The 25971-nt window shown below is 41.3% G+C and overlaps 1 protein-coding gene across 1 annotated transcript in view; it reads right to left on the bottom strand.

The window, feature by feature from the left end:
- ZCCHC7 (zinc finger CCHC-type containing 7) overlaps positions 1-25971 on the bottom strand; it is a 248801-nt gene that overhangs the window by 139032 nt on the left and 83798 nt on the right. Inside the window, exon 3 of the mRNA XM_073549660.1 lies at positions 12604-12647. Coding sequence (XP_073405761.1) covers positions 12604-12647 — 44 coding nt within the window. The remainder of the gene's footprint in view (positions 1-12603; positions 12648-25971) is intronic.

The raw sequence follows: 25971 nt of genomic DNA, 5'->3' as shown, positions 1-25971 counted from the left end.
CCCGGCGGCCATCTTTCCGGGGGCTAACGCGTCGCAACAACAGAGCTACGGGTGCTTCTGGGCGTTGATGAAATGCCAGCAGAGCCCCCCACACAGCACAGAGAGCCGCTGCCGCTCCAGGACATATTGCTGTCACCCCACAGAGCCCCGCCTCCCCACAGCGCCCAAGCCACCCCACAGAGCACCACCACCGCAGCAGCCTGGGAAGGGTTTTCCCTGAGGCCACCGCACCTGCCTGGACCACCCAACGACCCCTGTGACCACTCTTCCACCTGTGCCGATCTCTTCCCTGGTCAGCTGAATTCAGACTGTAAGACGGACCCCCATTTGACACTTTTTTTCCCCTATTTTCCTTCTGAAAATTTGGGCTGCGTCTTATGGTCAGGTGCGTCTTATAGTCCGATAAATACTATAAATACATGTGCAATTTAGGTGATAGAGGTAAGCGTATTAACATATAAAACATGGAATATACAACTTCATACAATATCTCATAGGGAAAAATAACTATAAATTGGTAATTTAAAATAAATTATTAAATAGCCATCATCTATTGACTTATATTTGACAATATATTGGTGTTAGATCAAAGGAAATGTCACTTTCTCGTCACACACATTTATAAGTGGGTACCAGACCATGCCTTCATCAGCTCTCTGACATGTCAGACCCAACCCTTTTCCCATCTTTGTGTCAAACCACTCTTGTATCAGTTGTCCAATACATCTGACAGCACCGTCCACAGTTGTGCAGTGTGCCACAGAGGCCTATTTGAGAGTCGCTATTAACCTCAGGTCTGAATGGGCCTTACAGGGGTTGTCCAATATAGGAGTTCAAATCTACAGTCACTCGATGACTGCAGACTTGTGAATTCTCACAGCTTGAACAGGGCGTGCTGTCAGGATTTCCAGGTGTCAGCGTTGAGAGCGGGCGGTCATGTGACCGCAATTATGTGATTTGCATACTTCTGGTCACAATCTGACTAGATGTGTCTGGTCTTGCTCAATTCACTTGAACTGATCGAGTGAGACCACGCATGTCTAGTTGACAAATGATTAGATGCATGCAAATCATATACTTGAGGCCACGCACCTGCTTGCTCCTGGCACCAGAGAAGCCTGACAGCATGTGATTTCAGGATTCAGGATAACCCTTTCCCGCCAATTTCCATTTTTGTGTTTTAGCTTTTTCCTCCCCTTCTTCTAAAAGCCATTACTTTTTAGTTTTCTGTTCATAGATGCATGAGGGCTTGTTTATTGCTGGACGAGTTTTATATACAGTGGGTAAGGAAAGTATTCAGACGCCTTTAAATTTTTCACTCTTTGCTTCATTGCAGCCATTTGGTAAATTTCTCATTAATGTACACTCTGCACCTCTTCTTGACTGAAAAAAAAAAAAAAAAAAAAAAAACAGTAATGCAGAAATTTTTGCAAATTTATTAAAAAAGAAAAACTGAAATATCACATGGTCATAAGTATTCAGACCTTTTGCTCAGTATTGAGTAGAAGGAACCTTTTGAGCTAGTACAGCCATGAGTCTTCTTGGGAATGATGCAACAAGTTTTTCACACCTGGATTTGGGGATCTTCTGCCATTCTTCCTTGCAGATCCTCTCCAGTTCCGTCAGGTTGGATGGTGAACGTTGCTGGACAGCCATTTTCAGGTCTCTCCAGAGATGCTTAATTGGGTTTAGGACAGGGCTCTGGCTGGGCCAGTCAAGAATGGTCACAGAGTTTTCTGAAGCCACTCCTTTGTTATTTTAGCTGTGTGCTTAGGGTCATTGTCTTGTTGGAAGGTGAACCTTCAGCCAAGTCTGAAGTCCAGAGCACTCTGGAAGAGGTTTTCATCCAGGATATCTCTGTACTTGGCCACATTCATATTTCCTTCAATTGCATCCAGTTGTCCTGTCCCTGAAGCTGAAAAACACCACCATAGCATGATGCTGCCACCACCATTTTTCACTTTTGGGATTGTATTGGGCAGGTGATGAGCAGTGCCTGGTTTTCTCCACACATACCGCTTAGAATCATCACCAAAAAGTTCTATCTTTATCTCATCAGACCAGAGAATCTTATTTCTCATAGTTTGAGAGTCCTTCATGTGTATTTTAGCAAACTCTATGCAGTGTCTGGCACTGAGGAGAGGCTTTCGTCGGGCCACTCTGCCATAAAGGCCCGACTGGTGGAGGGCTGCAATGATAGTTGACTTTGTGGAACTTTCTCCCATCTCCCTACTGCATCTGTAGAGCATAGCCACAGTGATCTTGGGGTTCTTCTTTATCTCTTCTCCCACGATTGCTCAGTTTGGCTCGACGGCCAGGTCTAGGAAGACTTCTGGTGGTCTCAAACGACTTCCATTTAAGGATTATGGAGGCCACTGTGCTCTTAGGAACCTTGAGTACTGCAGGAATTCTTTTGTAACCTTGGCCAGATATGTGCCTTGCCACAATTCTGTCTCTGAGCTCCTTAGCCAGTTCCTTTGATCTCATGATTTTTGTTTGGTCTGACATGCACTGTGAGCTCTTATATAGAAAGGAGTGTGCCTTTACAAATCAAGTCCTATCAGTTTAATTAAGCGCACATGGACTTCAATAAAGGAGTAGAACCATCTCAATGAGGAGCACAAGGAAATGGACAGCATGTGACTTAAATATGAGTGTCTGAGCAAAGGGTCTGAATACTAATTTGAATTTACCAAATGGCTGCAATGAAACAGAGTGAAAAATTTAAAGGGGTCTGAATACTTTCCGTACCCACTGTATTATAAGAAAAATCTATAAGAAATAAGTGCAAGGCACAGTAAGATGAAGATAAAAGATACATCTTATTGAAAATTTAATGAAAAAGTATAATACACAAACTTGAGAGCATAATAAATATACGCTTAATCCTATACAGCAATTATTTATTTTAAAAAAGGGGTACACACAATAGTATGATAACGTATGCAAAGTGTAATCCCAATATTACAGACGGATACCAGTGTTTGTAAAATATTATATGGTGTATTGGTGAAAAGAGCTCAGTAGGTTTAGGCAAAGGGTATCATGAAGTAGGAAAAATTTAATTCTCAATCCAGGTAGGGGATGTAAACATGTACAGTGGCACAAGAGTCTCACCAGTCAATGGAAGAACCGCACACGACACCCCTTGACAAAGCCAGCTGTGAAATGCATACAGTTTGTAGTAAAAATTACCTTTCACCATTTTCCGAGACCCATAAGATTTTCTTTTTTTTGTGCAATAGATCCGTGTGAGGGCTTATTTTTTGCGGGTTGAGACTTTTTTTTCATTGATACCATTTTGAGATGGACATGACATTTTGATCGCTTAATACTTTTAAAGTGGTGTTGCGACAGGAAAAAAACAGTAAGGTCACTTACCGGTAGCCGGTTTTACGGAAACCCATGGCAGCACACCAGAGGTCCGCCCAGTCAGGACAGGAACCTACCGAAATATAAGGGGCGGTACCTCTCCCCTGCTTCAATTAGTTACAGAGTATGAGAGGACTTCCCGGTTAGTCACATATTTATCCAACACTACATTACAAATACACCCAACTATCGTGCACACACATACTGTGTAAAATAAAGGGGGGGGGGGGGAAGATATACGGGTGCTGTCATGGGTTCCAGAAAAACGGCTACCGGTAAGCAACCTTGGTGGTTTTCCCTTCACCCATGACCGCACACCTGAAAGACTTTTGGAGACTTCGAAACACATTATGGAGGGACTACCGCTTGCAACAACCTTCTACCAAAGGTCAAGGCAGCTGAGGATAGGTTCAACCTAAATTGCATAAAGAAGGTGGATGGTGAGGCCATGGTAGTGGCTTTACAAATTTGGTCAATTGATACCTCTGCTTTCTCTTCTCAGGAGGTTGCCACAGCTCTGGTTTAATGAGCCTTGATGCCATCAGGAATCGGAGTACCACTAGCCGAGTATGCTATACTAATGGCCTCCCTAATCCATCTGGCAATGGTCCCCTTTGACACTCCATAACCCTTCCTGGCCCACTGAAAGGCTATGAATAACGGACTGGGACCTACTCCACTGGCTAGTTCCAGACACATACTCTAGCAGAGCCCTTCTCACATCCAGATTGTGGAATTTCTTTCCCCCCGGATTTTTTGGGTTTTCACAGAAAGAGGGAAGGACAATTTCCTGACTCTGATGAAAATCTGACACTACCTTGGGTAGATACGCAGGGTCTGTTTTTAATACGATCCTATCCTGATATACTTGCATATTAGGTGGATTTATGGAGAGGGCCTGCAAATCACTCACCCTATGAGCTGATGTAAGGGCTACTAATATAATTGTTTTCAGGGTAAGGTACTTTATAGGTAACTGCTGTATAGGTTCAAACGGTTCCTTTGTAAGGGCCTCTAAAACTAAGTTTAGATCCCACGGAGAAATTTTCGGTGTTGGGATAGGTTTGGACCTATGGCAAGATTTTATGAACCTTGCTACCCATCTATTTGCTGCCAGATTACAGTTGTATAATGTTCCTAATGCCGATACCTGAACCTTAAGGGTATTCACAGCCAGTCCCAATGGCAACCCTGATTGTAGGAACTCTAAGATGGGGCCAATCAGAGGTTTTTGGTCTAACGGTTTTCCTAAGAACTACTCCATGTTCTGCCATAGAATTTTGTAGTTATGAGTTTCTACTCCTTAGCAAGGTAGAAACTAGCCCTGGAGAGAACCCTCTACTACTCATAAGCGACCTAACAAATTTCATGGTGCAAGATGGAACCCCTTAACTTGCGCATTGGAATATTGGACCACGACTGAGAAGGTCCGGGATCTCTGGCAGGATCCATGGCTCCGATAGCAACATTATTCGCAACAAGGAAAACCAAGGTCTTTTTGGCCAGAATGGGGCCATCAACATCACTCTCACTTGCTCCCTTCTGACTTTCCTCACCACTGCCGTAATCAGAGTTACTGGAGGGAATGCGTAGGCCATCTTGAAGTCCCAAGGAATTTGCAGGGAGTCTACCGCAAATGGCATTTCTCTTGGGTTTAACGAGCAAAACATTTCCACCTGCCTGTTTCTTTTTTTTGGCAAACAAATCTATTTCTGGTTTCCCCCACAGGTGTACTATCTGCTGAAAAATTCTGCGGTTTAAGGCCTATTCCCCCTGTTTTAGTTTGTTGCGGCTCAGGAAATCTGCTTCGATGTTTTCCGCCCCCTTTATGGTAGTGCCGACAGGGACATAAAATGTTCTGTTGTGAGAAAAATACTGTTGGTTGCTTCCATTAGGGGGTATGATCTCGTACCCCCCTGATGGTTGATGTATGCTACCTTGACCCTGTTGTTTGACATAATACGGATATTGCGGCCCCGGAGGAGGGGAATAAAGTGTTCCAGGGACTTACCACCCAAAGTTCTTTTAGGTTGGATGATGAGCCTCGCTCCTGAGGCACCCAGGACCTCTGTATTGCCTGACCTCTTAGGTGCACCCCCCACCCTGAGGAACTTACATCTGTCAGGATCACATCGCTTACTGGTGTTTCCTAAGGTATCCACGGTGTCAAGTTTGACCTGTCTGACCACCAACTGAGGGAGTTCCTGATCCCTAAAGGAAAGATCCACTTTTCCTTCTAAACGCCCTCTTAGCAGTTTTTGTGCTGATAGGATTTCCCACTGTAGATGTCAGGTGTGGAATTGGGACCCACCTGACTGGTGGGATACAGGACGTCAGGGTCCTCAACAGTGACACTGCATTTTTCAGGGTCATATGTTCTATAGCTGCTGAGGTCAGGTTACCTTTTCTATCTTGCACTCGGGTAGAAGACAGGCTTGTAATTCGGAGTCCAGGATAAACCCTAGGAAGGCCTGTCTCCTCAGGGGTTGCAATCTTGATTTTTGGGTATTTGCCATCCACCCCAATTCTTGTAGGGTTTTGGTCACCTGTCTCAACTGCATAGCACAATGGTCCCCCTAGTCCCCCACTATCAGGAAGTCACTCAAATAGGGCACTATAATTGTGTTCTGGATTCGGAAAACGGCTGTCATCTCTGCTATGACTTTGGTGAACACCCTTGGGGCTATTGATAGTCCAAAGGGAAGGGCCCTGAATTGAAAATGCCTTAGATTGCCCCGGATATATAGGGCCACCCTCAAATATTTTTGATAGCCTGGATGGATGGCAATATGATAATAGGCATCCTTTAAATCGATTACCGCCATAAAACCGTTGTGATATAGAAGTTTTATGGCTGTAGTCACTGACTCCATTATGAAGGTATGATTTTCCACCCATCGATTCAGACCTCTGAGATTTATGATCGTTCTGAAATAGCCGTCCATTTTTTTTTTTTTAAGATGAGGGAGAAGTAGAACCCCCTCCCCTTCTGTCCGTTCGGGACTTCGGACAAGACCTGTTTGTCTAGCAGACTCAAGATTTCTGTTTCGAGGGCCAATTGTTCTCCTATCCCCCTCCTGATGGGGGTTATTACAAAGGTTGCTCTTGGATGATAAAATTGTATCTTCAGGCCTTCCTTCACTATGTTTAGGATCCAGGTGTTGGAAGAGATGTTTTCCCAGGCCTGAGCTTGAATCCCCACGGGATTCGGGTGTCATTGTGGGGATTTCTTGGATGTAGAGGCGGACCCGCTGAACATGAATCCGGAGTCCTATTGTCAGGATGCTGTCAGTGTCAGCGAACTGCCATGGCTGAGCAAGGTGACTCACCCACACTGCGAGGGAGCCCGGGGTCAGATGCTGCAGGGAAAGCTCAGAAAGAAGGGACCTGGGACGCTGAAGGTAGTAAGAAGCACAAGGACCTACGATCATGTGACCACAGTGCGTGGGGCTTTGCGTCCTGCTGCTGGGAATGAGTGCAGAATGCTACTACAGGGATCCTGGAGTAGAGGAGAATGGAATTCAGGTCAGACAAGCTGAGGTCATACACGGAGAGGGCGGCGCAGTACAAGAGAGGCGAGCAGAGAATAGTCAGAATGTAGGCAATGAGTAATACACAGAGATAGCAGCGCAGTACAAGAAGGACGAGCAGAGAATAGTCAGAATGTAGGCAATGAGTAATATACAGATATAGCAGCGCAGTACAAGAGGGACGAGCAGAGAATAGCCAGAACGTAGGCAATAAGTCATACATGGAGATAGCAGCACAGTATAGGAGACTGGCAAAACTCGTAACATGGACAGAACCAGATCAAAACCAAACAAGCATAAAGTAGCACTGACACAAAGTGCAGGCACAGACACACCAGGGTCACACACACACTCGGCCAAGGGTCAAAGTATAAGCGATGAGGAATGACCCTACAATGAGGCTATAAGATGCCTCCCAGAATCCCAGAGTGAGGCCGTCCAGATTCTTCCCGAACAGAAAGTGGCCATCACATGGCTGAGCGCATAGCTTGACCTTGGACTGTAGATCACCAGGGCAGGCTTTAAGCCATAAGATGTGTCTTGCGGCGTTCGATAACCCAGCTGCTCTAGCTGTTAGCCTCATGGAATCAGCATCTGTGTCTGGCAAAAAAGCTGCCTCCCCATGTAAAAGATACATATCAGACAGGATCTTCTCCCTCGACACTTTGGAAGAGAGTTGTTCATCAAGCTGCTGGTGCCAGATCATTAAGGAACGTGCCGTGCATGTTCCAGCTATTGCGGGTCTTAATCCCCCCGCTGCAGCTTCCCATGTATGTCACAGGTAAGAATCTGCTTTTTTATCCAACGGGTCCCTGAGTACATCGGAGTCCTCTAAGGGCAATGCCGTTTTTTTTGTACGACCTGGACAATGCCGCATCAATTTTTGGTACCTTGTCCCACATTTCTGTATCCTTTTCCTCAAAAGGATACCTTCTTTTTAGAGGAGGAGTGCAGAACTCCTGATTTTTCCGGTTTCTTCCAATCTCTATTAATGAGCGCTCGGACCTAGTCATTAACTGGGAAGGTCTGCTTTCTCCTCTCCTGCAATCCCCCAAACATAACATCTTCCATGAACTTGGCCATTTTTTCTTCCTTTAGACCCATCGTTACCCTGATGGCTTTAAGGAGACCGTCCGTGTCTTCTATGGGAAAACAAGGTTTACCTCCCATGTCTCTATCTGAGGAGGAGGAGGAAGGGGATTCAGCCTGCACCTGACCCTGAGACGAGACCGAGGAAGAGTCTGAGTTAGATGGAAAATCTTCAAACCTCTTCTTCTCTTTCTTTAGTTGGGTTTTAAGGGAGCCTTCCACTACCGACCTAATAGCCGACCTAAGGCTAGCTGCAAAATTTGGGGTCTCCTCCGCAATAGTTCTCTGGATGCAGTTGGAACATAAGTCCTTCTGCGAATCCCTTGCTAAGGGAATTTTACACAGTGCACAGACTCTGTTATTCTTCTTTGCCCCAGATTTCTCAGGCCTTTCCTGCAGATTCAAGCAGACAATAGGGGCCTATTAATGACCTAGCTATCATTCACGAAGATCATTTACCACCCGCTGATAACCAAGGGTACCGGACTTGGAGGCTGTGGAGGGACACGTAATGCGTCTTCTCTGGACACTGAGGAGTCCCCAGACTTGTAGCTGGGGCGACTGCTGCTTCTGGCACCTTTGCGATCCTGCTGTTGGTGAGCCTTGGACTGTGCTGGAGGTAGTGGCGGTGGCGATAGTGAATGCCACTGCTCTGGCTTCATTTTTGCCAGCAGCCTGATTCCCTGGCGTCCGCCTTAAAATAGGCAGCCTCAATCCGGGTGAGAGATGCCCCTCCCCCCTGCGACCACTGGCCAGACCGCATGCCTTCAATCAGAAAAAAAGCCATCCGGCATCGCGCTGGGCACCATGTTCTCAGCGTCTTTCTGACGTCATCAGGGCGCGCTTCCACAATTCATTGCGGCGCCCATGATGTCAGTGGTACCCGGAAGTAGTCCCCGCCCGCTCTTCCTCGCTGAATCAGTGAGAGCCAGCTCAGGGGGGGGGCGTGGTGATTTCCTTCAGGCTCTCATGCAGATGCCGCCCGCGCGATCACTAAGCCCCGGGGGGACCCGTGGACTGCACTTCCGGACGCCAGACGCTACAGGTATGGACCCTGTTCTTCCCGTGCCGGGACGGATCCGGGACCTCTCTCTCTTCCTGTGACCGGCACCGCCGCCGAATGGGATTCCCATCGAGGACAGGAACCCAACTGAAGCAGTAGGTTCCTGGCAGGGTGGATCCCCCTCTCAGGTGTGCTGTCATGGATAAAAGGAAAAACGCAATTTTGGCGTTTGGAATTTTTTTCTGTTTGCCAAACTTTTTTTTTCCTTTATAGATTTAACTTATGTATGCAGCGATAACGTGTATTTTTTAATATTTTCATTTTTTATTATCATCACTACTTTAAATAGAGAAAAATGAGGTAAATTCGTACCTTTTGGGGGTTTTTTTTTTTCATTTTTTTTTTTAAATCTGACTATTTATTGGTTTCTTTACTAGAATTAAATCTGCAATTATCGAATGGCTTGCACTGTACACAGAAATATCACAGTATTGACACATATCGTAAAAATCATGGTATCCTTTAAAGCCCTACCACAGGCTAGGCTTTAGGGCAACTCCATAATGACAGGCAACGAGTTCTTTAACAGACTCCCAGCTGTCATTGCAACCATCTGCAACCCATGATCGTGTCACGTGGGTGGCAACAGGCACAAAAAATGATGCGCCCCCACTAAGTATATGGAGTTTGACAACGGCATTAACAATTGCAGATGGAGCTCCGTCCCACTTGTGGATATTACAGGCAGGTCCTGACTGTGTGACAAAGCCATTTTCAGCAGAGTATGAGGTGGGCTCACCCAGTGAGCCATCTCCATACACCTGCTACACATTTGTGTATGGCGGATTAGGTCTTAAAGAAGCAGTCCAGATAATTTCCATTCCTGCAGCTACACATGATTTTCTATCATGCTCAGCAATTAATTTATAGCGTACTTACATCTATGCAGTTCAGCCACCTATTTTCTTCCATACTGACTCCATCTTGATACATAGATTTTACCATGCTGTTCATTCCTCTCTGCCTTGCCAACAGTCTCATGAGGTTTTTTTCATGAATGTCACTTATTTAGACAGTCTTTTGATGGAAAACGCTCCAAATTAGGCACCGTCCAATCAAAAGGCTGCAAACCATGCTTCAGAGAAAAAAAACTCTCCATAAATAGATGAAAAATTCTTCTAAACCACCCTAAGTAACACTTCAGGAAACGAAAAACTCAATAAAGGAGGAGGAGAGTATTATGAAGTGATTTCCACTAGAAAACGCAGCATTTTTGACAGTCTCAAAAACTTTGTGTACACATACCCTGTGTGAAAGAAGCCATGCAGTAATCATCAGTATATATGATATTAGATTTTGTCTCTCCCCAGTGGTATAGTACATACAGTTTCATCATGCAGGCATTTCTGGTGACTGGGATTATTACTATATGCAGCAATACTAACACAAATGTCTAGATGATCCCAAGTTCAATTCCCCAAAGGGGACTAACAAATACAGTAAAAAAGTTTTAAAAATATGAAAGAAAACAAAAAATTCAAATCCACCCCTCTGCCTCCCCATTCAAAATAAAAATAATAACAATTACACGTGCTATTGCCTCATTCATAAAAATACGATGATACAATATAAAAATAATTAACATGGTAAACCTCTGAAAAAATTTAAAAAAAACAATAAAATTGTGTTTTTTGGGTCACCGCGATACCGGAAAAAATGCTTTAAGAAGCAATCAAAATGTTATATCTGTTTCAAAATAGTATCAATAAAAACTTTGTCTCGCTCAGCAAAAAATATGCCCTCTCACTGCTCTATCGACCGAAACATGAAAACATTACAGGTCTTGGAAAATAACATCATAATACCCCCAAAATTTATTTATTTTTTTACAAATTTCAGAATTTTTTTTACCACTAAAATAATAATAATAATAATCATAAAAAAACTGGACACGTTTGGTATTGCAGTAATCGTACTGATGAGGAGAATCATACTGTCAGGTTATTTGCAACATACAATGTATGCCGTAAAAACAGTTCTCAAAACATGCCAGAATTGTGTGTTTTTTTCCGCAATTTCACCACACTTGGGAATTTTTCAAAAGTCATTCAAAAGTACAACTCTTCCCACAAAAAAAACCATTATGTCTATGTAGACAAAAAAAATAAAAAAAATGTATGGCTCTTTGAATAAGATAGAAGAAAAAACTTAATTGCAAAAATGCAGAATTGGCCATGTCGGGAAGAGAGCCTATTCTTATATTTTAAGAACAGAAAAAAACTAAAATCACGACTGATACTAGAATACAATGCAATGTGCTTTGGGAAAAACTTATTGTCAACATTTAAAATAAATTGGGCATCTTAGAATGAAATCCATAAGCACTTGATAATGAGCATACATATTCATCATTAGTTTAGACAGAAGCAATGGTAGTCAATGGTAAAATTGAAGCCGATTTTCAGTACAAGTTATCTTTTAAATCCTGGGGCATTTTGAGGTCTATACCCTTACAGCATATTTTTACACTTTTATTCTATGAGTAACAATTATATTAATATAATTATGCTTTGTGTCTTTTAAATATTCCAATTTTAATTTAAAAATAACATCCATTTCTCAACTGTACCATGGATTGTTAAAAAGATGCTTCAAATGGATTTTCCATACAATGTATTGGTGTGGGTGAGAGTATATATATCATAATCTGAGCTGTACTTTCCAAGTTGAAAAAAGTTGCAGTTTACGGTGCATTCCTCCTGTTTTGTTTCAGAAATTTTTTTTTCTTATTTTTATTTTTAAAGGTAGGGTCAACCAAAGCCTGATGCATTTTCCACGTTCACGAGGGAAAGTATAATAGAAACACGTCTGCATTTATCACACACTCTTGTTTTTGGCTTACACATACTGATGTAAAATACTGACCAAGTACTGAAAGTGTGCACGAGGCCTAACAATTGGAGTAAAATAGTGATGGATTGAGACATGACGCTTTTTATAAATCTGGTACATCTTGCTCCAGTAGGCTTCTGTAGTAAAGCCAAGTTTTTGAAAATAGTTTTTGACTTTGCAATGATTTATGAATAACAAGCAAGTAGGATGTAAAAGATATATAGCTCAAGAAAGACAACTGCTCGCTTTCCAGGGCAAAAACCTTCAGATTTTAGTATTATGATGCTTTGGATTTCTGAATGGACAATTACAGTGATATCTCAACTTGTATATTTTGCACTTTATTATAAAACCTCTAATGAAGTTACTTTATTAGGTCAGTTGGAAAATTATAGCTAATTTAGTTGGTATCTTTATCTGTTTATTGAATATTTGCCGTGACTGAAGCAAAGTTTCCATGCAGAAGCCATACATGCACATGTGATTTTGGAAGTGCTTACTGCCAGTGGCACGTAGATGTTTTATTCTATATATTCAATAAAGCAATGAATATAGCATAGCAAAGAAAGCACTTTCTATACCAGAATCGGTTCCCTTCTTACGATGAAGACTTTTCATATAACTTGGATTTTATTTTCCCCCTTCAGGGTAAGAGAAGAACTGTGCAATATTTACATTACTTTTTGTAGATTTTTACAAACTGAATTTTATACTTACTTCTAAATCTCGCTCAATAATGGACCATCCCTCTCCAGTGTCATCTATAGGAACAGAGACAGATATAGTTTAGACAATAGCCAGGTCTGCAAACACCACAATTTTATTATAAGTCAAATACGGTTCCTAGTTTACCATGAAATAACAGTTTCCTAATTTATATAATCCAAACAGTGCTTTTTATCACACAGTATTGCCCATGAGTGAAAGACAGCTAAGCCATCCCTCTTCCAGGGCATTAACAGAATAGACAGGAATAATGAGAACTCCAAAACTAAAGAGGTTGTCCAACCACAGAAGTTTGTTTTTTTTAAATATATATGCCTAAAATGCACTCATTTTATTAGGCAACAATCAATAAAAATAGTGTACAAAAAGCATCATAGCAGAGTTGTAGGACACACAAGAAAAGGGGTTAAGGTAACCCATGCATAAAAAGATCCCGTACCCATAGGGTTAACAAAATTATGAGTCACAAAATATGACAACCCTTACAGGAGGATAAAACCGTCCTCGACGAACGTTTCCCGTCCGCTCTGGTCACTTTCTCAAGGGGACTCCCCTTGAGAGAGCGACCAGAGCGGATGCGAAACGCGTGTCGGGGACGGTTTTATCCTCCTTTAGGTGCCCGTGCATACTTCCCCTGGTAAGCGCTTGTCTTGACAGTACAACTTTCCCCACATGGGATGGTGGTTGCTTTGTCTGGCGTACTTCTTACCCCCTGTAAGGGTTGTCATATTTTGTGACTCATAATTTTGATAACCCTATGGGTATGGGGTCTTTTTATGCATGGGTTACTTAACCCATTTTCTTGTGTGTCCTGCTATGATGCTTTTTGTACACTATTTATATTGATTGCTACCTAATAAAATTAGTATTTTTTTTATAAATATCTGAATCCATTACTCCTTTTGTTCTCCTTCTGATATTATGTACATGAAGTGGAATATGTGCTAATATGGTGGTACACTACTAGGTATGGCCGCCATGCCTTCCTATTAAGGTATTTGACACTTTTTTCGTTCTAAATACCTAAAATGCAGACTGATTAGCGAGTATTTGGCTGATTTTAGCACTGTTTTGTTCCAACACAAAAAATGAAACTACAGCCACCCTCCACCTTTGTCATCAGTAGCCAAGGTAGATGGTGTATGAACCATGCATGCAACAGAAACCCAAGTGGGTGAAATTCTAAAGTAATTTCTGGCATATTTGGTGACAAGCATTTTCTTAACAAATGTAAATTAAAAAAGTGAGAATGGTCTGGATTTAACTGTAAAAGGTAAATCTACTTTGTGAGACAACCCCTTTATATGTTACGGGTGATCCTCCCTTTTAAACAAGCACGTAGGGCTGCAATAATACAGAAAAGCTGCACAGAAAATATTCTTTTCTGTGATTTCCATAAAACAGCAAAAAGGGAAGAGATAGCAGTGAAAAAGACAACGGTATGATTTCTAATGACCAACTTTCTTGGATACTTATTAAAAAAAAAAAAACTCCTAAAATTAAATACTGATCTAAAAATGACTTCTTACAGATGGAAAGAGTAAAGCTGCTTTTCTGTTTCAGGAAATTCAGGGCACGCCATGACAGTTATGCCCAACGCTTGCCAAAAATCTGTTTTTCATGCTTGCATTATTATGCACCAGAGAGACATTCACAACACTGTGTAAATTGGGGGCAGTGACCTCTTGTAATCACTGCAGAAAAGTACATGGTAAAACAATGGGGTGCTACAAACTTACACAGCTCAACTCCATTAAAACACCTTTGTTTCAAATCTGTACTGGAAGGCTTCCATGAAAAACTACTATAGGGATTGAGCGGGCACTGCAATAATCAATGTGACGAAAAACAATGCCCACACTGTCAAATGAGATTGCCACAAATCGTGCCCTTCCACAGATCAATCTTTAAAAAAGGTCAGGAATAGCCAAGCAAAAGTGATAAAGTATAAAAAAAACTGTCTGTACTTCTGCCAACAGGTCATTTCCACTACAGCTTTGTGTGTGTACTAGTGTAATGACAAAATTTTTTTTTTTATGAAACCATGTGCAATGGAGGAACTTTTATGGGTTATTTAAGAATAAGTATTGCTTTTTTTGTTTTTTAAAAAAAAGTTCCCCCTTTCATTCAAATGAAATAAGGCAAAAAATGGTATTTTTCCGCCAAAAAAGGACATGCAATTTTGCATTATTATCTTTTATGATGACAATAGGAGGGCAGATTCCTCGTCCAGATAGACCTGTTTGCTTTTACACTGTTGCTGGAATTTCTAGAAGACATTTTCTGAATGCACTTTTTGATCGTAAAACTTGAAGCTTTGCACTGAAAATGAAAAGATAATACTAAGTTCCAAAATATTTTAAAATATTCCAGAATGTTCTAGATGTGAATAAAATACCACTTTTTGTTACAACTTAGAAAGATATTTTCTTTAAAGATTAAAATTAAAAGACGAAAAATCTTTTGAAAAAGAGGGGGAACTTTTTTGAATATTTTACAAATTTGATGATACTAATGTCATTTGAATGCAATTGTTCCTCCAATGTAAGGGGTTTCATTTTCGTTTTGCAAAATTTTTAAAATTGTCATCACCCTAGTGTTTACTATGCGCTTACTAATCATTTGTGGACACAACAGACTAACAATTGTCAGACTAACAATTATGCTTCCCCCTTTTTCTTTAAATCCAGAAATCTGTTTTTCAACTGTTTTGTCTGTTCGCCGTTATATGAGCGAGGAGTGCGTGCGTATCCAAGTCTTTCAGTAATGCTCTTTCATGAAATGCATAAAATGAGAAGTCATCGATAATGAGTCAGTTATTATGCTGGTTAATAACTTGTTAATCAATGAGCTTTTATTCCATGCACATCTATTGAGAGCTAAAAGCACAGAAACGGATATATATATATATATATATATATATATACACACACAATATATATATATACACACACAGCCAAATACACCTGTTCGTTCATTACATATAAAGTGCACGTGCAGGATAAAGCATTGCTAGAAGGCACTACAGCACTGCGTGTATCATTCTGTATATCTATATACCAATGAAGTCTTCTAATTACTTGTTCAACTTATTGGCCATACTTTTCCTGACTGATTAGGATATGAGAGTAAAGAATTGACTCCAGGCCAAGTCAAGAGTGAAACAAACTATTTAAGAGAGGAGTTCACAAAATGCCATATTCAATAAGGTTCAGTCTACCAACAAGGAACTGAACACTGAGCCATGGTCGAGATGTCGATCCCAAAACCGATGAAACCGTTTTACGACTATAATGCAGAGGTAAAGACCTGATGGATATTCCAAAGAATTACTATAATTATAGGTCAGATGGAACAAACACACACATATATGAATACATACATACACACATATACATATATATATATATACACACACACACACATACACACACACAAAGATCCCTTCTTGTGTAAAAAAATATAATTTAAATATTTTCATCAGAGCAGATTACAATGGACTAATATGATATTATACGAATAATTTGTACAATATGGCCTATAACTAAGCAAGTAATATATGTACCAAAGCTTCACAATGTTAACAAAAAACAGCATCACATCAATAAATTGTGTGACTATAAGGTTTTGGTCTTGTGATAAAGGAAGGTAGTTTTCCAGGGAAATTAATGTATCTGACAACTTATAGTAAATTTTATATAACTCTAAACTAGTATAAAACATAATGTCTTATCAATAACGAAAAAAAAAAAAAACTAAAAAATTCAAATTCAAGCAAAAAAAAAGTATTCAAGTTTCCTAGAGTATGGAAATATGACAAAATGTTTGTTTATCATTCTATGCCTGGCAAAGAAAATACTCAATTGTTTTAAAAGTATTAATTTGCTTATTTTAATACTTTTGCACTATAGTCTATAGTTTTAATGTTTTAATGTTTTCTAGTTACTTTTTTTTATTAAAAGTTCATTGAGTTCTTAAGATTCACAGAGCAAAGTGTACTTTCTTTTCTTTGGCAGGTTACAATGACAGTGACCACAGGAAGAGTTAAACTCCAGGCATGCTTGGACTGCCACACAGTTGGGAGAGTTCTTTAAATAGGGTCTGTCACTCTTACCAGCCATCAATGGGATTTCCTCCACAAACTGCTGATTTGTTCAGGTACGGAACAGAAGAAATTTCAGTTAACCTTTGTTACACCCCAGAGAGAAAAGGGGGGGAAAAAAGCCAGTCTGGAAAAAACCCATATAGCACAACTAGCAAAAGTGAGAAAAGGTTAACTTGTAAAATAGACAGCACGAAAAATACTCATTGAGCAAATAATAAAAAAAAATTAAAAAAAAAAATTACAAGAATCATCTTTTTTGTATATTATTAGAATTTATGTTATCAACCACCAGTTTTAAAGGGCAGTTTTAGAAAGGAACAGATAGCTGTAAAAGTGGAAAGAATATGTTCAGCAGTTAGTAATTATAAAAGAATGATGGCTAGTAAATAATAGGAAATTATAAATATTACCTAATATAAGGCAATGAGGCACAATTGCGTTCTTTATTATTATAGTGCACATAATAAGTCATGATCAAATTTACCATGGCCATGAAAAAAAAAACTAATTCTACTGCTAAAAAAAAAAAAAAGAGCAGATTGCAAAACGGTCCGGAAACAAATTACATCTAATAAAAGAAGTCTAATGGAATACATGAGCATTTACTTTCTAGAGAACCCAAAGGAAAGACATGCTTTAACTCAATGGCGCAGGCTAGTGATCACACGGTTCTGGCGATACTTGTCTGTTGCCCCTGGTAACCCTCATCAAGTGTAACGATGCTGGCCTACAATGGCCTTCGACTGGGAAAGCATTCTCTGCCTTTCCATGAATGCTACCGGGCCATCTGTGTCGGCAAGCATAAAAGGCCAGTCTGCCTGTGGGCCCGTCAGTCTGAACACCACCCTTCTGACCCTGATTAAATACAACTTTCAGTCTCTTTTTGTCCTCCCCGTTGACTTCTCCTATTAAAAGCAGAGCATGAACAAAGAAAGCGGAAGAGTGGACTATCTGCCCCCAAGAAAGGTGATGTCTGATACCGCTCAACACAAGGATTAGCAAGGCAATACATAACAAAAGTTGGTTTGGGAGGGGGGAGGTGGGAATGAGAGAGGAAAAAATGTTTCAGGCAGATCTTTGACTAACTTGGTGGATACACAACTCATTAAATAGCCATACAATGGACAAGACTTAAAAGAAACAACAGGCATAAATAAATGATTTGCGGAAAAGACACTTCATCGCATCCTGACACAGGGCACTGGCACTGACAAAAGCGCACAGTTTACATTACAAGCCATCTACACAAAGCTCTGGGATAGATAAAGTGGAAAATACTAGTAATACAAGGGACTTCTGTATTTGTGGAACCCAACGTTGTCAGCTGTGTCTTTAGGGTAGATTTTAGAAAGTATATAAAACACCCCACGTGAAATTCAAAGAGGTGGAGAAATACCAGGGAGTGGATTGAAATTTTATTGTACTTCAAGATCATTCACTTTCCCACATACGGATACAACATATCTTACCTACCTTAAAATAGTAATCAATAGTAATAAAGGCTCATTCAGACGCTAGATGTACAAGAAAATGGGTCTGAGCTTCATCAGGGCTTGATTAGTGTCAGTTTTCACCAGCAAATTTTTTTGTCATTGTTTCATCAGTCTTTCTTAGATAAATACATTTAAAAAAAAAAATTAGAGGCTTCTAACACTGTCATATCAATAACTCGGTAAAAAAATGTGACAACCAAATGCTATTGGATTTTTTCAAGGACCTATAGACTTCTATTGGTGATATTGATCCAAGACTTGGATCCAAGTCATACAGATTTTGTACAGACCTCTCAGTCAGCAAAAATACACGGACATGTGAACAGCCCCACTGACTAGAATAGGTACAAGTTCTATCCCTGAAAATCACAGAAAAAACTCGTAAAAGAAAAACTGATGTCTGAAGGAGACCTAAGAAAGTTCTGTGGGGTAAAGTTTATATGAAAAAAGAAACGTCATAAAACCACTATATTTAAGTCTTAACAAGAAATTGTGTATTATAAAAGATGTTTACACAGTAATAAGTGAAACTAAAAATGCCTTCAAAGATAGGAGAGTTCGTCTTCATTCACACGTCCCTGATTTTTATCGGTTTCATCAGTTCTTGGGCAGTGTGTTTTCACCGATGAAGAAAAAAAAAGATAAAACTACAAAGATTCTCCCTATCCATTACAATGTTAATCCCAGACATGTGAACAGTTTTATAATGGGTACATGTTGTAGTCTTTAAAAACAGAAATGCAACATGCAAGTGACAAATGGATGACTGATTGAGGACTTAATAGTGTATTTGTACAAATTAACAAAATGTGAAGTGAATCAACAAAAGAGAAATCTAAATCAAAACAATATTTGGCATCAACGGCCTTTGCTTTCTTTCAAAATACCATAGTTTCTTCTAAGCGCACATACAGTTTTTTGAACGCAGATCTTCTCTGGATGTAAGCTTGTGAAAATCTTTCTGTCTCTTCAGGTAATTCCACACAGACTCGATGATATTGAGATCAGGGCACTGCTGGGGACATATCACTTCCAGGTCACCTTGTTCTTTACACTAAAGACAGCTCTTAATGGCATTGGTTGTATTTTTGAAGTCATGGTCCTGTTGCAGAATAAATTTACAGCCAAACGTATCTCTGATATTGTATGATGGGTAAGTATCTGCCTGTATTTCTCGGAACTGAGGATACAGTTAACCCAGACCAAATGCCCAAATACACTTACTGAAATGCAGCCCCAAACTCAGAAGAAATTTCCACCATGCTTCACTGTGGCCTGCAAACACGCATTAATGTGCTCCCCTGTCCTCGGCATACAAACTGCATTCTGTTACAGCCAAATATTTTACACTTTGACTCACCAATTCAGTGCACCTGTGTCCATTTTTTGCACCCCATTTCCTATGTTTTCATGTATGGCCTTGCTTTCATGTTTAAAGTATGTTTTCTTTGGTAGTAATTTTTAATGAAGACCATTTCTCTCCACACTTCTACAAACAATAAATGGGTATGGCCGGGTTGTTACCATTTCCGAGCTAATGGCATTGATGGAAACCTTATGATTTCCAAGTAAAGTAAGCATGACTTGCCTTCCATTTGCTGCACTAAGTTTTCTTAGCCGACAACTCCATCTATGTTCCTTAACATTGTCCATTTCTTAGAGCTTCTTCAAAAGAGTTTGAAGAGCAGAACTTTAAACCTCAGGTCAACTTTTAAATCTTTTCCTGAGAGAGACCTCGCTGATGCAGTAAAGCTAGTTTGTGTCTTGCCGCTTTGCTCAGTCTTGCCATGGTGTAAGTCCAGTGACGTGAAATGGTCTTTCACAACCTCAATTTTGTAGCAGAGTTTAGCTTTCCCTCACTAAGTTTTACACTATATCCACAGATGTTTCTGTTTCAGTCAATGACTGCTTCAACAAACAAATGAGAATAATGACTATTATCACCTTCTTGGCATATCTGGTTACTCATACACCAGACTATAATCCTACAAATTTATGACTTTGTACAAGTATACCTAAGAAAAGTTTTGCTGTTTTGGAGGAAAAGGGTGGTCACACTAAATATCGCTTTGATTTACATTTTTCTTATGTTCATTCACTTTGCATTTCATTCATTGATAAACAAACCAGCTAGTAACACTTCTATTTCAAAAAGTATTCTTAATTTGCAGCGTTTTTTTCTACACCTGCAAAAAACATTTGCACAGTACTATACATACATTATATATACAATCATGACCAAAAGTGTTGACACCTTTGAAATTGTTCCAGGAATGAAGTATTTCTTTTAGAAAATTATTGCAATTAACCTATTTTTCAAACTATAAGACTCTCCGGACCATAAGCCGCACCTAGGTTTTAGAGGAACTTAGGAAAAAAAAATTAACTGAAGTAAAACTGTGGTCATTTCTGTACTTAATATCTCCTCTAACCTGGTAAGTATGGTCCCCTCATCCCCATCCTGATACACATGGCCCCTCATCCCTATCCTGGTATACATGGCCCCCTCATCCCTCTCCTGGTATGCATGGCCTCCTCATCCCCATTTTGGTATGCATGGCTCCTCATCCCTCTCCTGGTACACATGGCCCTCTCATCCCTATCCTGGTATGCATGTCTCTCTCATCCCTATCCTGGTATATATGGGGTCCCCTCATCCCCATCCTGGTATGCATGGCCTCCTGATTCCTATCCTGGTATGCATGGCCCCCTCATCCCTATCCTGGTAGGAATGGTCCCCCTCATCCTTATCCTGGAAAGAATGATCGCCCTCATCCCTATACTGGTATGCAGGGTCCCCATCTTGTCCAAGTATGCATGGCCCCATCCTTATCATGGTAGGATTGGCCCCATCCTGGTCCGGTATGCATAGTCCCATCCTTATCCTGGTATGATTGGCCCCATTCCATTACTGATATGCATCGCCCCATCAGCAACTGTTTAATGCTTGTAAGCGGCGCATGGCAGGGACGTCATGCGCTACTCACAAGCAGAGCACAGCGTCCGGAATACTCACCAGGACTGTTCATCACAGACAGCAGTGGGTATTCATTGCTGTTCAGTATCGTGCAGTGTCAGCCACTGGCTCCCTGCTGCTACTGGCGGTCACGTGTGCGGATACTTAAGAGAAATGAATATTCATTTCTCTTAAGTATCGGTACACGTGACCCCCGGCAGCAGCAGGAAGGCTCCAGCCGATACTGCGCGCTACTATTCTCTGCGATGAACAGTCCCTGTGAGTATTCCGGACACTGTGCTCTGCTTGTGAGTAGCGCATGACGTCCCTACCGTGCACCGCTTACAAGCATTAAGCAGTTGCTGGCACCAGAGCAGGATATTCTGAGGGGGCGGAGGAAGGTAAGTGTAATGGTTTGTTTTTTTTAAATCTTTTCTGATGAGGCCATGCATACCAGGAACAGGATGGGGCCAATCATATCAGGACAGGGATGGGACCAAAAATACCAGGAACAGGATGGGGCCAATCATCAAAGTATAAAGATGAGACCAATCATACCAGGAATGGGATGGGGCCAATCAGACCAGGATGCAAAAAATAAATTAATATTCATTGCCCTCCACGCCCATGGGTGTGGAATGCAGTGAATATTCATTTCTCTTTAGCAGCCGGCAGAGAAGTTAGCAGCAGCCATTGGCTCCTGCCTCTGTGACCCGCTGCTCCACCAAAACCGGTCCCCCACCACAGTCGGTACATTGGGACTATAAGACGCACCCCTCATTTTCCTCCACATTTTGGGAGGGAAAAAGTACGGTACAGAACTTTTGTTGTACATGTTTATTTCCTTTGTATGTACTGGAACAACACAAAAAAAATTGGACATAATTTCACACAACCCCAAAAATGTTCTGGAAAAAATTGTTGTCACCTTTCCAAAAATATGAGTAAATAACTTTGCTTCAAGCATGTGGTGCTCTTGCAAACTCACCTGTGGCAATTAACAGGTGTGGGTAATATGAAAATCACATTTAAAATCAGATAAAAAGGGGAGAAGTTGACTAAAGGGCGCTTCACAAATAGCGAAATCGCTAGCAATATCGCTAAAGCGTCACAGATTTTGTGACGCAGCAGCGATATTGCTAGTGATATCACTACATGTGACACCTCTCCTCGGCTGGCTATCGCTGATCACGCGAGATCGTCCTGGGCCGTTTCTAGTCAGCGACTTCCTGCTGGCGCCGACGAGCGACACATGGGCGCGGGCGGAGGACTTCATCATCGCCGCGTCTGACAGGTAAGTAACGACCGCTGCTGCGTCGCTGCATCGCTGGTTAGATCTGCCTGTGTGGCAGCTCAATAGCGACCATTTAGCGATGCACCAGCGATCCTGACCGGGTCGTATCGTTGTCGGGATCGCTGGTGCATCGCTAAATGTAACGGGGCCCTTAAGCTTTGCATTGTGTGACTGTGTGTGCCACACTAAGCATTGAGAACAGAAAGAGAAGAGAACTGTATAAAAAGATCACAAAGTTACCACTTTAACCCCTCCCCGACATAGTCAATTTCTGTTATTCCTTCCTATTCTTCCGAGAACCATAACTTTTTTATTTTTCAGTTCAAATAGACATATGAGGGCATGTTTTTTGCATATTTTTGAAAGACACCATTCATTTTACCCCTTAGTTCACTGGAAAAGGGGGGAGAAAATCCATTTGGAGTGAAAAAAAAAAATATAAAACGAAATTCTGACATTGTTTATTGGGAATGGTTTTTACAGTGTACATTGTGTTGTAAAAATAACTTGGCAACATGATTCTTCAGGACAGGACGATTATGGCGATATCAAACTTTTTCAGCAAGACAACATATTTACTGAAAACCATTTTTAGATAGATATGACAAATTGGTCTCTTCTTACAGCATTTTTTGCCATGTTACTACAACTCCCTAAAAACATTAAAAAAAACATTTTTTGTTTACAGTGTTTAACGATCGGACTGACTAATTCTATATTTTGATCTTTAACACTTATCACTGTGTCGATAACCTGTGTATTTTTTCATCTATTTTTAACTAAGTACTTTTTTATTTTCTTCATATCTTAATTTTTTGTTTTGCTTTTATAACTTTTTAATTTAACTTATTGTTTCCTTTAGGGGACTTTAACCTGTGGTCGTTTGATAGCTTATGCTATATACAGCAATACCACAGTATAGAGCAAAAATTATAACCTCTTGTGAAGCCCGGCCAAAGGCTGGTTTTCAAATGAGTTTCGAGATGACAGGCACAGATTTCTAGAACAGACCCCTGACTGTTATGCCAACCCATCGTCACCCCACGATCACAGTGTGGGGCAGATGATGGGTGCATAGAATGACATGCCCCATTGCAGCGGGCTGCTAATGCCACTGTTAAGAGATTGACAGAGACTATTAATAAGTTAACAGTGGCAGGCAGAGCTCTGTCCCCCCGCCTCTTAGGGTACCGTTACACCTAGCGATGCACCAGCGATCCCGACAAGCGATATGATGCGGTCAGGATCGCTGGTGCATCGCTAAGTGGTCTCTAGTGAGCTGCCACACAGGCAGATCTCACCAGCGACATCGCTGGGGACGGGGATTGCTACTTACCTGTCAGACGCGGCGATCCTGCGTCCTGCCGCCCGGCTCCACGCGTCGCTCGTCTCTCCACAGGAAGCGCCGCAGGAAGTGACCGACGAGGAATGGTCCAGGAGCTTCTCGCGCGATCAGCGATAACCAGCGAGGGAGACGGTCGGAGGTAAGTATCACATGCAGCGATATCGCTAGCAATATCGCTGCAACGTCACAAAATCGGTGACTTTACAGCGATATTGCTAGCGATATCGCAGTATGTAACGGGGGCTTTAGAGGCAGGTCCTGTCAGTGTGTCCAGTGTGTCACAGCCATTATCTGCCGGGTGAGGGGCGATGAAAAACCCAATGAACCTACTCCACACATCCGCTCCTGACTTGCGCTATACTTGTAAATAAGTCCTTGCACTTTCTATTATCAGAAACACATGAGAAGTCAGTCATCACTCCAGCCAGTACAAGTGGGTGTTAATGATACACCCGTAAAATCCATAGAGGTTTCAACTTCTACTGTGACAGACTTAAAAAGCGACCATCATACATGCACAACACATGCCAAAGCATGCACGGCAGGACTGAAAACAGAATGGCGTCACACTGGTGTAAAGGCGACATGAATGTAGTAGGCCATGCTGAAGGGGTTCTCTGCTTTGAACAATTTTTACTCGTTAGGTAACTATAAATCAGACAAGTGCTATCCGATTTTTATCGGATAGCACTCGGACCAATGTTATTCCATGGAGCAGTGCTGACGACAGATTTTTTTTCACTGACAGAATCGGTCCGTGAAAAAAATTGTAGCTTGCTGCAATTTCACTCTGAAATATGGATACGCGTAAAACATTGGACTGCATTCGGACGACATCGAAGTGTAGTCTGATTTCCGTGGACTCACAAAATGGAGAAGACATGCTCCTCACAGAGTGCAACGGTTCTCTCAACCGAGTCAGGTCACACTATGCTGAAACTCCTATCAAGCTCTGATCCAAGTTGCTTAGAGTGTCATTAGCAAAATTGGCCAGATTCTTTTGGATGAGAGAATCTATGGTCATGTGACCCTGGCCTTATAGGTGTAACTTGAAAATAAGCCAATTAACAAGTGTTCCCAGCAATTTTCATTAATTTGTAGGAAAAGCTAGATGTAAGTGTTCAGTTGCCCTGCAATATCAACAAAAGAGAAATATTTTTCTTTACAGTGTCTATATACACTGGGTGCAGAATTATTAGGCAAATGAGTATTTTGATCACATCATCCTTTTTATACATCATGTCCTACTCCAAGCTGTATAGGCTTGAAAGCCAACTGCCAATTATGTAAATCAGGTGATTTGCATCTCTGTAATGAGGAGGGGTGTGGTCTAATGACATCAACACCCTATATAAGGTGTGCTTAATTATTAGGCAACTTCCTTTCCTTTGGCAAAATGGGTCAGAAGAGAGATTTGACGGACTCTGAAAAGTCAAAAATTGTGAGATGTCTTTGCAGAGGGATGCAGCAGTCTTGAAATTGCCAAACTTTTGAAGCGTGATCATCGAACAAACAAGCGTTTCATGACAAATATCAAACAGGGTCGCAAGAAGCGTGTTGATAAAAAAAGGCGCAAAATAACTGAGGAAAATCAAGCGTGAAGCTGCCAAGATGCCATTTGCCACCAGTTTTGCCATATTTCAGAGCTGCAACATTACTGGAGTAACAAAAAGCTCAAAGTGTGCCATACTCAGGGACATGGCCAAGCTAAGGAAGGCTGAAAAACGACCACCTTTCAACAAGAAACATAAGATAAAACGTCAAGACAGGGCCAATAAATATCTTAAGACTGATTTTTCTAAGGTTTTATGCACTGATGAAATGAGAGCGGATCTTGATTGGCCAGATGGATGGGCCCAAGGCTGGATCAGTAAAGGGCAGAGAGCTCCACTCTGACTCAGACGCCAGCAAGGTGGAGGTGGGGTACTGGTATGGGCTGATATCATCAAAGATGAACTTGTGGGACCTTTTCGGGTTGAGGATGGAGTGAAGCTCAACTCCCAGACCTAGTGCCAGTTTCTGGAAGACACCTTCTTCAAGCAGTGGTACAGGAAGAAGTCGGTATCGTTCAAGAAAAACATGATTTTCATGCAGGACACTGCTCCATCGCATGCATCCAAATACTCCACAGCGTGGCTGCCCAGCAAAGGTCTAAAAGAAGAAAAA

Source organism: Dendrobates tinctorius, unplaced genomic scaffold (assembly GCF_039654945.1).
Source record: "Dendrobates tinctorius isolate UK_male_01 unplaced genomic scaffold, ASM3965494v1 ptg000160l, whole genome shotgun sequence".
Lineage (NCBI taxonomy): Eukaryota > Metazoa > Chordata > Amphibia > Anura > Dendrobatidae > Dendrobates > Dendrobates tinctorius.
Note: the sequence above shows the minus strand (reverse complement) of the source record. Positions and strands in the feature narration are given on the sequence as shown.